The sequence below is a fragment of the Geotrypetes seraphini genome, chromosome 15, assembly GCF_902459505.1.
Source record: "Geotrypetes seraphini chromosome 15, aGeoSer1.1, whole genome shotgun sequence".
Classification (NCBI taxonomy): domain Eukaryota; kingdom Metazoa; phylum Chordata; class Amphibia; order Gymnophiona; family Dermophiidae; genus Geotrypetes; species Geotrypetes seraphini.
Window position 1 is genome coordinate 25,504,630 of NC_047098.1, and position 14,010 is coordinate 25,518,639.

Below are 14,010 nucleotides of genomic sequence, written 5' to 3' on the forward strand. Positions count from 1 at the left end.
GAACCGACATTTGACACCCCTGAGTTACAGTGTACTTGCATAGTTTATAAATTACCAGTGTACAACAGTAAAGAACACATATACACCAGCTTTGGAACAGGTGTTTTATAAAGGTACCTGTTACCTTCATAAAATCAATGCATTTTAGATTTCTCACTTAGATGTCTTGTTATAAAATCAGGACCCCCGGTAAACAATTGCATAGTGACTGAAAGACACTTGAACTGAGTTTGCCATCATGTTTCTATGTCTCTCAGCAGGGAGTCCTGAGTTGAAGCTTCTTTGTGGAGCAGATCTGCTGGAGTCTTTCGCAGTCCCCAATCTCTGGAAGGAGGAGGATATTGTAGAGATTTTATCAGACTATGGCCTGGTATGCATAAGTAGAGCTGGCAGTGATGCACAGAAGTTCATCTATGAGTTAGATGTGCTATGGCAATTCAGAAGGAATATTATATTGGTGACTGAGTGGATCCAGAATGACATCTCAGCCACCAAGATCCGGCGAGCGCTTCGCAGAGGCCAGAGTGTGCGCTACCTGTTACCATCCTCAGTCCTGGATTATATTGAAAGGCACTGTCTTTACACTCAAGCAAGTGAGGAGTGCAATGCTAATGTCATCCTGGCACCTCTGCAAAAAGTCAGCACCTTCATGTCCTTCCCTTCCATCTCACTGTGACTGTACTCAAGGAAAGGATAAAGAATGATGCCATTATGTAAAAAGACAAATAAAGGTTTTATGTTCAAGATCTCATTCCTTCTCTTGTACTTTTGGATTTAGTAGATATCTTTTGGACAATCTAAAGTCATCTTGGCTTTCCCTAGATTCTAAGATTCTGGGTTAGCTCTCGGGACCAGAAATTAAGCACTTAACACCATTACAATGAAAGTACATCGGTGTCCTGCTCAATCAACAAACCTTATTTGCAGATTTAAGTGAACGCGTGTCTTCTCCATATGCGTTTTAACAACTTTTAACATGCAACCATTTCTTTCCCTACTTATACAAATTAGTTCCTGGGTTTTAACTCAAACCCAGAGTGGCAGAAAATTGGAACGCTCTTCCGGAGGCTGTTATAGGGGAAAACACCCTCCAGGGATTCAAGACAAAATTAGACAAGTTCCTGCTGAACCAGAACATATGCAGGTAGGGCCCTGGTCTTTGACCTAAGGGCCCACCGCGTGAGCGGACTGCTAGGCACAATGGACCACTGGTCTGACCCAGCAGCGACAATTCTTATGTTCTTATTTACTAGCGTCTCTCTGGGATTCAAATTGCAGCCTCTGGCTTTAACAGCATACTTAGTTAATTGTAGGTTTATAGTAAATGTTTTCTTTTCTTGAGCGCATTTTCCAGACAGGCAAACTATTTCCATTAAAAGAATTCTTCCCTTTAAGTTATCCTAGCTTATATGCCCTTGCATTACTCTTAGCCACATCAGTTATTCTTTTTTTTTTTAAGTTCAATATTTTTATTAGAACTTTTAAACATTGCATAAAGGATGGTTATTGAACAGCATATAATATAATCGTATGTCAAGAATACTCTTGAAAGTAGGCCTAAGATGCATTATTCATTTAGGGGGAAATTATATACAGTAAATGGTGCTTTAACTTAGACGCCAGTGGGCGCTCTACCGATACCTAAGTTAAGAAGAAAATGCTGTTTTAAATGGTGTTTAAATCAAAATTCAAAGTACCTACTGGTGCCTAAACAAACCATGCTGGAATTGCGCATCCAGAAGTACCTACCAGTGCCTAACACCACTGTGGGCATGGCTAACACTGGAAGTGGCGTAAGGCGTGATTCACATCCAAGGTAAGTGCCGGAAAGGTAGGCCTTGAAAACCTTGGCCTACATTTCCAGTACATATCTTTGCCGGAGTTGCAAGTCTCTAAACAGTGCCGTCGTGTGATTGACATGCGTTCGTGACAGCCAACAGCGGCGCTGTTTAAATAATCTGGCAGTTAACAATAACATTACATTTTGATGTGATTCTTCTGTACATATGTCAATAGGAGACCAGCATATTTCCAATTTTTTAAAATATGTTGAATACCAATACCAATTAGTTCATCAATCAATTTAGGCTTACAATAAGAATTTACAAAACACGGATGTAAATTTATCTCAACTGTACAGTTGGTAATCTCTTTTATGGTTTCCCAAGCTTCAATCCAGAAAGGTTGGATTTGAATACAATCAAAAATCATATATTGTAGTGTGCCGGAGGAGGAGTTGCAATGCTAACATTTATCGTTTGATAGTAATTTAACTTTCCACATTCTGTGAGGAGTCTAGGTAGCATTCCACATGATAAAGTGGAGAGATTGAGAGATTCCAGCAGATAGTAATAGACGATTAATTTTGGTCCAATAAAGGGTCCAATTTGATTGAGACAATGAAATATTTAAAAGCTGATTCCATTTACTGTAGTTTGGAATTCATCCAAGAATAGATAATGATTGTCTCTTAAAAGTTTGTACATAAAGGAAACTGCTTTGCCTTGTAAAAGAGTTAAATCACACCATTTTCTAATAGTAGTAGTATTTGATGCATTGGTAATTAAAGACAATGATGTAATTATAGAAGATAATGTTGAAATTGTAAATTAAAATTTTCTAATAAATGATAATGATTGTATATTTTCATTATGATACATTTGGTTTTCTACTAGTTTTGTTAGGTGCCATTGACTCATGTTTGAGTACTAGCGACTTGATGAATTACTGATCTAAAAAGAAATCAATTTTATGCTAGTCCGATAAAGTCCTCCAGCTTCATCCCCATGGTTGTTTTTGATGTGTCCCGCCATCTGGTTGCCATATCTTCGCCTGGTTCCTTTGAACTTCCCAAACTTGATGTCCTTCTCCAGTGATCTCTCTCTTCTAACGGTGTAACCAAAATAAGACAGTTGTAACTTCATCATTTGGGCTTCAAGTGATGTAGCCAGTTTGATCTCTTCCAGAATCATTTTGATAGTTCTTCTGGTGATCCACGGTGCACATAAAATCCTTCTCCATCACCAAAGCTCAAATGAATTACCGTATTTTCTCGCATATAACGCGCGTGTTATACGTGGTTTTTACATACCGCGCATACCCTTGCACGTTATACGCGTGAGCGCGTTGTACAAAATTTTTTTTACATAGTTCCCCCCCCCCCCCGACGCCCGATTCATCACCCGGAAGGAGCGCTCGCACTCCCACCCGGAAGGAGCGCTCGCACCCCACCCGAAGGACCGCTCGCACCCCCACAGCCTCCCCCCCTCCCCCATGGAGAAGCTGTCTACCTTGTTTCCGGATGCCAGCCCAGCTGCTTCCTCTGCCGGCGGTCCTGCCCCTTCTCAGAGCCCTGTGCTGCGCTGCTTCCTCTTCAGGCGGTCCCGCCCTTTCTCAGACGTCAGAGAAAGGGCGGTACCGCCAGAAGAGGAAGCAGCGCAGCAGGGCTCAGAGAAGGGGCGGGACCGCCGGCAGAGGAAACAGCTGGGCTCGCTGGCATCCGGAAACAAGGTAGACAGCTTCTCCATGGGGGAGGGGGGAGGCTGTGGGGGTGCGAGCGGTCCTTCGGGGTGGGAGTGCGAGCGCTCCTTCGGGGTGGGGGTGCGAGCGGTCCTTCAGGGTGGGGGTGCGGGTGCGTGCGAGCGGTCCTTCGGGGTGGGGGTGCGAGTGGTCCTGCGGGGGGGGGGTGAATCGGACGTCGGGGGGGGCATCAGGCTTTCAGGGTAGGGACAGGACTTCAAGGAGGAAAGGAGAGTCGGGGCGGGTGAAAAGAGAGTCGGGGTCTCCAGAGGAGAGTCGGGGCGGGCGAAAGGAGAGTCGGGCAGCATGCGCGGTATACGGGTGTGCGCGGTATATAAAAATTTCTGTACATAAATTTGTGTTTTCCGTGTGCGTGTTTTACACGGGTGCGCATTATCTATGTGAAAATACAGTAATCTTCTTTCTGTCTTGTTTCCATAGTGCCTAGCTTTCACATCCGTAATTGACTACTGAGAAAATGAGAGCATGGACAAGTCTGATCTTCATTTGGAGTGTTATTTCCTTGCCTTTGAATACTTTGTTGGGAGCCTTCACTGAAGAGCAACCAAGTGCTATTCTGCAGAGTATTTCTTCCCTGCTAGTTGTTTCTTTGTTTATGAAAGAGCCCAGGAGATTGAAATCATTTACAACTTCTATTCTATCGCCTTTAAACCCAGATCTTAATCATTTCCCGTGTTCATGATATTCATCATGTTTATGTTCCGTTCTAATCCCATGTTATGACTTTCGACTTTGACTTTCCTCAGTAGATATAGCATGTCTCCTTTGCTGCTGCTGCTGAGCTGTATATTTCAGCCACCAGTTTTGAAACTGATGCTCTCTTCCAGATTTGGTTTTCTGAAAATGGCTTCGCTGTATAGGTTGAATAGGTAAGACTGTCAAAAAAGGTGGGTTTTCAGCCTACTTTTGATCAAGGGGCATGGCAGATGGATTCAGGTAGTTTATTCTAGGCATATGGGGCAGCAAGATGAAAGAAGCAAAGTCTAGAATTGGAAATGGAGGAGAAGGGAACAGATAAAAGCTATTTGTCTGAGAAACTGAGTTTTCGGAGAGGTATATAAGGAAAGACGAGAGGAAAGATACTGAGGGGTTTCAGAATTAACACACTTGTAGGTTAGTAATAGGAGTTTGAACTGTATGTGAAGGTGGATAGGGAGCCAATTAAATGATTTGAGGAGTGAGTTGAATGTAGCAAGGTTGGCAGAAGATAAGTCATGCAGTAAAGTTTTGTATAGATTGTAGGGGGGAGAGGCGGTTCAGTGGGAGACCTGTTAGAAGTAGATTGCAGTATTCTAAGCATGAGGTTACGAGTGTGTGGACAAGATTTTGGCTAGTATGTTCAGAGAGGAAGGGGTGAATTTTGGTGATGTTGTAGATGTAGAAGCAACAGGCTTTAGCAGTCTGTTGGATATGGGTAGAAAATGAGAGCTGAAGTCAAAGACGTCTCCACGGTTATGAACAGAGGAGAAAGGAACAATAACTGCATTATTTACAAAGAGGGAGAGGAGCAGAGGTTTTAGGAAGAAAGAGGAGCAGTTCAGTCTTGGACAAGTTTAGTTTCGGGTGGCAGTAGCAGGAATGGGGCAGGGCCAGGAAAGGAATTCTCTGGGATGATAAAATTAGTTCCCATGGGGACAGGGAAAAATTTGTCCTCGTGTCATTCTCTAGGTATGATCACTTAACACTAGCCATAGAACTGCTTGTGCCAAAATGCCATATAGTCTTATCATATATAATAAAACGCTAAGCACGCATGTGCACTCGCACCGCGTGTTCCCTGATCTGTCACGGTGGCACGAGTGCGCATGCGCGCCAGACAAGCTTCCCTGCTCTCCACCTCGCAATACGACGCTACGGGTCGAAGTGTCTTTAGATGCTGCCGCGGCAAGACAGTGCGGAGCGGCGGCTGCCAGGAGGAGCCGCGGTGGCTTGAGGTGAAAGGCAGTGCGGAGCGGCGGCTGCCAGCCGCTAGCACCCCCTGCCCTCTTCGTCGCGGCTCAGGAGAGACGTGGCAGTGCAAGGCCTGGACGTCACTGCCGCGCGACGCCTGCACGCCGCAGTAGAGACTCTAGAGGAAGTGGCTAGAAGTGCAGACACCAGCTCCCCGCGACACGGCAGAGGCCCTGCACCAGAATGAACTCATGCTGCCACCCAGAACTCCCACACCTCTGCTGACCCTTGGCCCTGCCTGTCCCACAGGGCACCCCTGGCAATCCTGGCCCACAATAGTCGGCCCAGACCCAAGGCAGAGGAGACACTGGAACACCAACAATGCAACAGGTACTCTAATGATGCTGGATGGGGTGGAAAAAGGTGGAAATAGGAAAGGGAAAATGGGAATATTGGTAGGTAAAAAGAAGGCAGAAGGGCTACTGCTGGACAGGGGGGAGAGACAGAAAGAAAGGGGGGCTGGGAGAAAGAAAAAAAAAAAACCACACATACAGAAAAAGAGAAAGAAATGCCTAAGTCTACACATCTATTCTAGCACCCGTTAATGTAACGGGCTAAAAAACTAGTAACTTATAATATTTTATAAGCTGCACACATAATTACAAGCATAGGAGCCAGCTATGTGGGTGCTTGAGCACTCCCAATATTGAACAAACTCCTTGACTGTGTTCAGGGAGAGGTAATTTCTGTTGGGTTTTGCACCCTCAATAATTCTGAAAAGTTGGTTCCTCTGAATGTGGATTTTGCTCTTGTGTATACCTATGTATACTGTAGAATAGTGCTGAGGGGAATTTTTGTATTTATGCATGTATGCAAGTACGAGGGCTGTTCAAAAAATATCGGACCTTAATTTTTCTTGTGTAAACAAATAAAGCTAGGGAGGCGTGGTTTGATGCAGATATGTAGGCGACCCTAATGCGCATGCTTGAATTTTTTCCCGCTTACAGAAGCTGTCAGTTGCCTGCAGACCACCAATGAGGGAGGAAGTGTGAGTGCCGTCCAATTTTCATTTTTGACAAAATGACAGAAAAAGTTGAACAATGCTACTGCATTAAATTTTGTGTAAAGCTTGGTGATTCTCAAGTGGAAACGAGCCACAAAATTCAACAGGACTTCAGGGACGAAGCAATGGGTATCACACAGATAAAGGAGTGGTACAACCACTTCCGAGATGGCCACACATCAGTGGAGAGTGAACCATGTTCTGGTAGGCCCTCAACATCCAGAAATAGATCGTCATTGACCAAGTGAGGACCCTGGTGATGCAGGATCATCAAATCACCAAGGTACTACCAAGAGGTTCTGCATTGTCTTCATAATGGTCGGACCTGTGGGCAACGGGCAATTGGCAGCTCCATCACAATAACGCACCTGCCCATTCTTCACATTTGATAAGGAGTTTCCTGGCCAAACACAACACCCTTGTAATTCCTCAGGCTCCCTACTCTCCTGACATGGTTCCGTGTGACTTCTGGCTTTTCCCCCAAGCTGAAAATGCCCCTGAAAGGGAGCAGATTTCAGTCAAGAGCAGACATCATGCAGAATGCAACGGACCAGTTGCAAGCAATCTCAAAAGAGGCATTCCAGCACTGCTTCCAACAGTGGCAGAACCATTGGAAGAAGTATGTGGCAGCCCAAGGGGACTACTTTGAAGGAGATTAGTATAAGATTGTTGTATCTGAATACGAGTATTTTTTATGAATATAGGTCTGATACTTTTTGAACGGCCCTCGTATGTGCCATTATTCTAATTATTTATACAAGTAATTATGTTAGTGCAGACCTTATAGTATTATTCTCATAGTGTTTGACAAAAATAGGGATAGCAGATCATATGATTACCAGCTGCATTTGAAAATATATCCTTAAATTGTATGTAAATAATACATACTTTTAAAATGTTATTATACACTTCTCCCTCTGTATTCGTGGGGGATAGGGGCAGAGCCGGACCATGAAGTGTGAAAAACCGCAAATAACTTCTTGTCTGGCTCTGACCCACCCCCGCCTTTCCCCCCAGCATCCCGACCTTACCTGGTGGTCTAGCGGGCTTTCGGGGTAGGAGCGAACTTCCTATGCTCCTGCCCCGTGCAGATCGCCAATAGGAAATGACTACCATGAGCTCCCATCCAAGTCCCAGTACCTATTTCCAAAAAGTACTAGGTTCAGGGTGAAATATATCAAACAAAAGGAAACCAGAAAAAGTATTGGATGTAATGAAATAAACTGGCTTCAATAGAGAAAAGAGGAGTTGATGAGAAGTGGCCCAATGTGGCTTGAAAAACTGCTCAGAGATATGAAACTTTTTTGGAGTTTTTTGAGAGTGCCCCATAAACTTGTCAAGTTGCTATGACTGGAAGGTGAACTCTTCTCCAAGGGGGATTTAACAGCCTTCCCTTCAGAGTTTCATATCTCTGAGCATTTTTTCAAGCCACATGGGCCACTTCTCATCAACTCCTCTTTTCTCTATTGAAGCCAGTTTATTTCATTAAGTCCCAGTACCTGGCAGATCCCAAAAGAGTAATAGGCTTTATACTAGTTATACTAGCAATGAACAGTGGATTTTCCCAAGTCTATCTTAATAATTGCGTTATGGCCTTTTCTTTTTGAACCCTGCTAAGCTAACTACTCTCACCTCATTCTTTAACAACTAATTCCAGCGTTTAATTACATGTTGAGTGAAGAAATATTTTATCCGGTTTAATTTTAATTTATTACTTAGTAGTTTCATCACATGCACCCTAGTACTAGTATTTGTGGAGAGGATAAACAGGCAATTCACATCTACCAATTCTACTTCACTCAGTATTTTATAGACATTTATTACATCTCTCAGCTATCTCTTTTTATTGTTCATAAGATTTGGATCATGATAGTTTTAGACTTTTTTTTCACTAGTTATCTATTTTAAATTAATTTAAATTTAAAGCATTTATAGTCCACAGCACATCTTCAACAGATTACATACTAAAAACATTAATGTTTGTTAACCAGATTCCAATAAATCAAGGGCAAAAAATATAACAAGACATAAACAGCATTGGGAACAAGACAAAACAATTCTAACAGAATAAAAATAAACCAGGGTGTGAACTGCCTGTTCTAATGATCCAAAGGCTTGGAAAAAAGTAACTATGTCTATTTTAAAGTACCCATAGGTCCTCGAGAGCCGGAGCCAGGTCAGGTTTTCCACAATAAATATGCATGAGCTAGATTTGCATCTCAAGGAGGCAGTGCATGCAAATCCATCTAATACATATTCATTGTGGATATCCTGAAAACCTGACCTAGCTCCTGCTCTCGAGGACCAGAATTGCCTACCCCTGATGTAGGTGTAGATCTGTGGTTGGATGAAACTCTGTATGTGCATGTGGATCTGTGTTTTCAATTTTCATGTGTGGGGTTTTTTTTTTTCCACTATTCCCTCCCCCATGCCAGATTTGGTCCTGTTGCGTTACATTTTCAGAGACACACATATTCTCACTCTCCACATGTATAATTTCAACCGTCTGTTGGGTTGGAAATAACTTTAAACAAAACCTTTGCAATGCTGTTTGTACTCAGCAAAAAATTATAGCAATTAAATGATGTTGCCTGAAGCTCATAACATAAAAAAATACTGACCTTTGTCACTGCCCATTGAATTGTTACTGTTTACTGAATCACAGGTGCAGAACAGAAATCATCATATGAAAAGAAAATTGTGTTCAGATGTCATCTAAATCAGTGGTTCTCAACCCTGTCCTGGGGGACACCCAGCCAGTCGGGTTTGGAAATGACCAGCCATCTTCTAATGTAATCCGCTTAGAACCGCAAGGCACAAGCGGAATAGAAATCACTAATGTAATGTAATGTAATGTAATATCCCTCATGAATATGCATGAGAGAGATTTGCATACCTGTCACTTCCATTATATGCAAATCTCTCTCATGTATTTTCATGAGTGATATCTTGAAAACCCGACTGGCCGGGGGTCCCCCAGGACAGGGTTGAAAACCACTGATCTAAATAACTTTATTTAAAATTGTAAACTACCTTGAAGTTAGCACAGGCCCTATGGCAGAATATCAAGCAGAAATAAATACAAATAAAATAAATACCGATTATCCAAGTTAGTCACTTCCATGGTAAATTAAAGTGCAATAAAAGCATGTCTTTTACAGCATCTTAGAAATTTCTAATTGGCTCCTCCTTGATGTGCAGTTTGGGAACATCTTCACTTAGACTCACAGCTGGACCTAAGGAAGGGTGACAAGCATGCTGGCCTGAATTCCATAATTCTTTAAATGTTTAAATGTAAGAAGACCTGAGGCGGTCCAGAGGAGGGTGACGAAAATGATGGGAGGCTTGCGCCAGAAGATGTATGAGGAGAGACTGGAAGCCCTGAATATGTATACCCTAGAGCACAGGTGTCGAAGTCGGTCCTCGAGGGCCGGAATCCAGTCGGGTTTTCAGGATTTCCCCAATGAATATGCATTGAAAGCAGTGCATGCAAATAGATCTCATGCAGATTCATTGGAGAAATCCTGAAAACCCGACTGGATTCCGGCCCTCGAGGAGGGACTTTGACACCCCTGCCCTAGAGGAAAGGAGAGACAGGGGAGATATGATTCAGACGTTCAAATACTTGAAGGGTATTAACGTAGAACAAAATCTTTTCCAGGGGCAATGTTAGGAAATTCTACTTTACGGAGAAGGTAGTGGATGCCTGGAATGCGCTCCCGAGAGAGGTGGTGGAGAGTAAAACTGTGACTGAGTTCAAAGAAGCGTGGGATGAACACAGAAGATTTAGAATCAGAAAATAATATTAAAAATTGAACTAAGGCCAGTATTGGGCAGACTTGCACGGTCTGTGTCTGTATATGGCTGTTTGGTGGAAGATGGGCTGGGGAGGGCTTCAATGGCTGGGAGGCTGTAGATGGGCTGGAGTAAGTCTTAACAGAGATTTCGGCAGTTGGAACCCAAGCACAGTACCGGGTAAAGCTTTGGATTCTTGCCCAGAAATAGCTAAGAAGAAAAAATTAAAAAAAAAAAAAAAATTTAAATTGAATCAGGTTGGGTAGACTGGATGGACCATTCGGGTCTTTATCTGCCGTCATCTACTATGTTACTATGTTTCTGGCACTACTTTGTGGGATGAGGAAGAAGTGTTGCACTGTTGTATTTCATGTAGAAACCTTTGCATTAGTCAATAAGAATTGCACATCAGAATTAATTTAGATAAAGAATTTCAATAGCTGTCCTTACCAAGGCTCTTAACATGGCAGCCAGTGTGACCACAACTAACATCGATCTTGCTTGACCAGTCTGCACTTGCCTCTCTAGATCTTTCCCAGCAGCAGAAGAGTCTGAGTCCACCAATTCAGCCATCAGTTTCAGCTTCTTCATTTCCAGAGGGAAGAGGCAGTAATTTTCCCTCCCCTATGTGAGCATTGGCCCATGATATTCCTTCAGTGGTAGCAGGGTGGCAATCAGCAAAGGCTAAATGATGTCTCGTACCCATTCGGAGATAGCTCTCTCTCTCTCTATTGCCTTTACCACAGTACTCAGCACTTCAGCATCTGCTGCCAACTCGGGCCCAGAAGTGAACTCATCATTTCTCCTGTGGGTCCACAAAAGTTCTACAAATCTTTTTTTTATTGTTTTATTTTTAATCTTTATTCATTTTTAAAACTTTCAACAAGTGTAACATAAGATACAATCATTTTATACTTTATACCATCAAATTCTAACTCACATCAAATATCCCCTCCCTTATACTCAACAATTGTTCTTAAGCATAAGAAATCATAAAGTTTTCCCACACACCCCCCTCCCTGGACGTGTAAGAACAAAGGGGAAAAAATTGATATTCATTCTGTGCAGTAATTTGTTAATGGCTCCCAAACCTCCCTAAATTTCTTAAAATGCCCCTGCTGTATGGCTATCACCCTCTCCATTTTAAAAATTTGGCATAACGAGTTCCACCAAAAATTATAATTCAGCCGATCCCAATTTTTCATAATTTGCTGTATGGCAACCCCTGTCATGATGAGCAAAAATCTAAATTTATCCTTCCATTTCTAGCATCAGTATGATCAAGGAAATGTGAACAATCAGAGAGAATGAGTTTTACCACTTGTGGCACCATCTTATCTCTTCCCCCAACTGCTCCCATAGGCGGCTTTTATATTTTCTTATTTTCATTAACCTCCCCTTTTACAAAACCGTAGGGTGGCTTTTAGCACTGGCCACGGCAGGAACAGCTCAAATGCTCATAGGATTTTTAAGGACGTGCGGTTAAGATCTGCAAGGTCTGTGAGGTCTGTGTTATACCCAGTCCCCAATATTCAGTCCACTAACCAGCTAAGTAACCACATAAAGTTATGACAGCAAAAGGTCACCTAATATTTTTGCATTGTCCCCAGGATGTAGTGCAGTAACATTGCTACATGTAAGTGCACTTCTCCCTCCATATTCACGGTTTCAGCATTCGCAGTTTCAATTATTCACGGTTTTTAGCTTGCTGGCTCCTCCCCCCAAATTACATCAGCTTGCAAAGAGAAATCACTGATTCCAAATACTTTGTTCACTGTGTTTTGCCTCTCCTTCAGAAACAGACCAGGTCTCCCACCATGTTATTCGCGGTTTCACCATATTCATGATGGTTTTTAATAGAAAACAGCAAATAACATTAAAAAGTTATTCACGGTTTTTCAGTAGTTGCAGTTCTGTTAATCCCCTATCGCAGCGAATACGGAGGGAGATATGTACAGTGTTTGCCATGCTCTCCTCCTTCTTAACCTGAGGCTCTGGAGCATGGGGAGTAGAGAATGACATGGTGACAAAATTCATCACTGTTCCCGTCCCTGCGGATAACCGCGGGAAATAATCCCATGTCATTTTCTAGTGTCTAGTTCAACCTCGGTCCTTCTACACCAGCATTCTTCAGAGCAAAGCTTGCGGGTCAGTGGTTGTGGCCATTCATTCTCTGATTCTTATGGGAGCCAAGGATAATGAAGCCATTGTGACATCACTGATGTGATTGGCTCTTAGGCACTGGTGGAATGAAGCATTATGACATCACAATATCGGCTCTGGATACCAGACACTGTCATTCTGTAGTGTCTGTTTCAACCTCAGTCCTTCTACACCAGCATTCTTCAAAGCAAAGCTTGCGGGTCAGTGGTTGTGGCCATTCATACTCTGATTCTTATGGGAACCAAGGATAATGAAGCCATTGTGACATCACTGATGTGATTGGCTCTTAGGCACTGGTGGAATGAGGCATTATGACATCACAATATCTGCTCTGGATACCAGAGACTGTCATTCTGTAGTGTCTGTTTCAACCTCAGTCCTTCTACACCAGCATTCTTCAAAGCAAAGCTTGCGGGTCAGTGGTTGTGGCCATTCATACTCTGATTCTTCTCTCTCTCCTTAAAGAATGACATGAAGATGGTTTCCCGCGGTTATCCGCGGGGATGGGAATGGTGATGAATTTTGTCACTGTGTCATTCTCTAATGGGGAGTTCCCCCTGTCACTATGAGAGGACCTCAGCAAAATCATGCTTGGAGTCACAATATGTGAACATGAGATGCGTTGGCCAAGAGAAACCTATTGCAGCAATCCTGTGACTGCAACATAGCCCCAAAGACTGTTCAACATATGAATGGATGAATTGCAGTATATTAAGTCCACCAGTGCTTTGAAATGGTGGTGGTAATTAGTTTGTTTGTAAACCAGGATAAGCTAGTGTGGTGCTGTTAGTCCACTTGAATGCACTGAAATATAGGTAAAAAGGGATGTCAGTAATAATTTGTAGACTGTCGGTTAAAAAAACAAAAAAGCGTTGGCAACCCTGAAGTGACCTTTGCCTTACCATCATAAGCCATATGTAGGTTCTCCCTGGACAGGGATCTTACAGCCACACAAGAAGGTGACGTCCCCGTGACGGAGCTGACCCGGCAGTCTAAAAGCTGCAAAGCTAAAAAGCTTTGCGCATGTGCCAGCTCTCCCGCCCTAAAGTATCCCACCTGGCCCCTATATAAGCACACCCCCAACCGGCAAACACAGTTTTAAAAGTTTCCGCGATCTATCCGACTCGGTAGTCTGAACGGTGTCAGCCATTTTTATATCGCTTCAACTTTTAATCAACATTTCACTACACGATTTCGACTTGGCAGCGCTCTGGTTCAGCATGTCAGAAAAAGCCAAACCTGGTTTCAAACGCTGCTCCACGTGCTCTTCGAAGATGTCGGCGACTGACCAGCACGCCTCGTGCATACGATGTCTGGGCCCCCACCACCGGACTTCTTCTTGCGCTCACTGCGCTAAATTAAACAAGCGCTCGCTCAAAATCCGAGCGCTTAAACTTAAGGAATTCGAGCTCCCTAACGCGGCCTCTGCTTTCCCCTCCGCCTGCCAGCAAGGGGCATCGGAACCGCAGGGACCGCCTCCCAAGGTGCCGAAGCTGGTGATTCGCAAACCAGCTCAGGCACCAGCGTCTCCTGCGTGTGTCTCGTCGGGGCCGATGATG

General features: G+C 43.4%; 1 protein-coding gene across 8 annotated transcripts in view; it reads left to right on the plus strand.

Annotated features, from left to right (window-relative positions):
* LOC117348972 (retinoid-binding protein 7-like) overlaps positions 1-14,010 on the plus strand; it is a 72,452-nt gene that overhangs the window by 46,148 nt on the left and 12,294 nt on the right. For 4 of the 8 annotated variants that reach the window (XM_033921723.1, XM_033921721.1, XM_033921724.1 and 1 more), the window contains one exon: positions 258-751. The exons of 2 other annotated variants lie outside the window; for them this stretch is intronic. In XM_033921723.1, coding sequence (XP_033777614.1) covers positions 258-676 — 419 coding nt within the window. In that variant the 3' untranslated portion in view covers positions 677-751. Of the gene's footprint in view, positions 1-257; positions 752-14,010 lie in introns of those variants that run through there. 2 more of the 8 variants (XM_033921717.1, XM_033921719.1) reach the window with 1 other exon arrangement.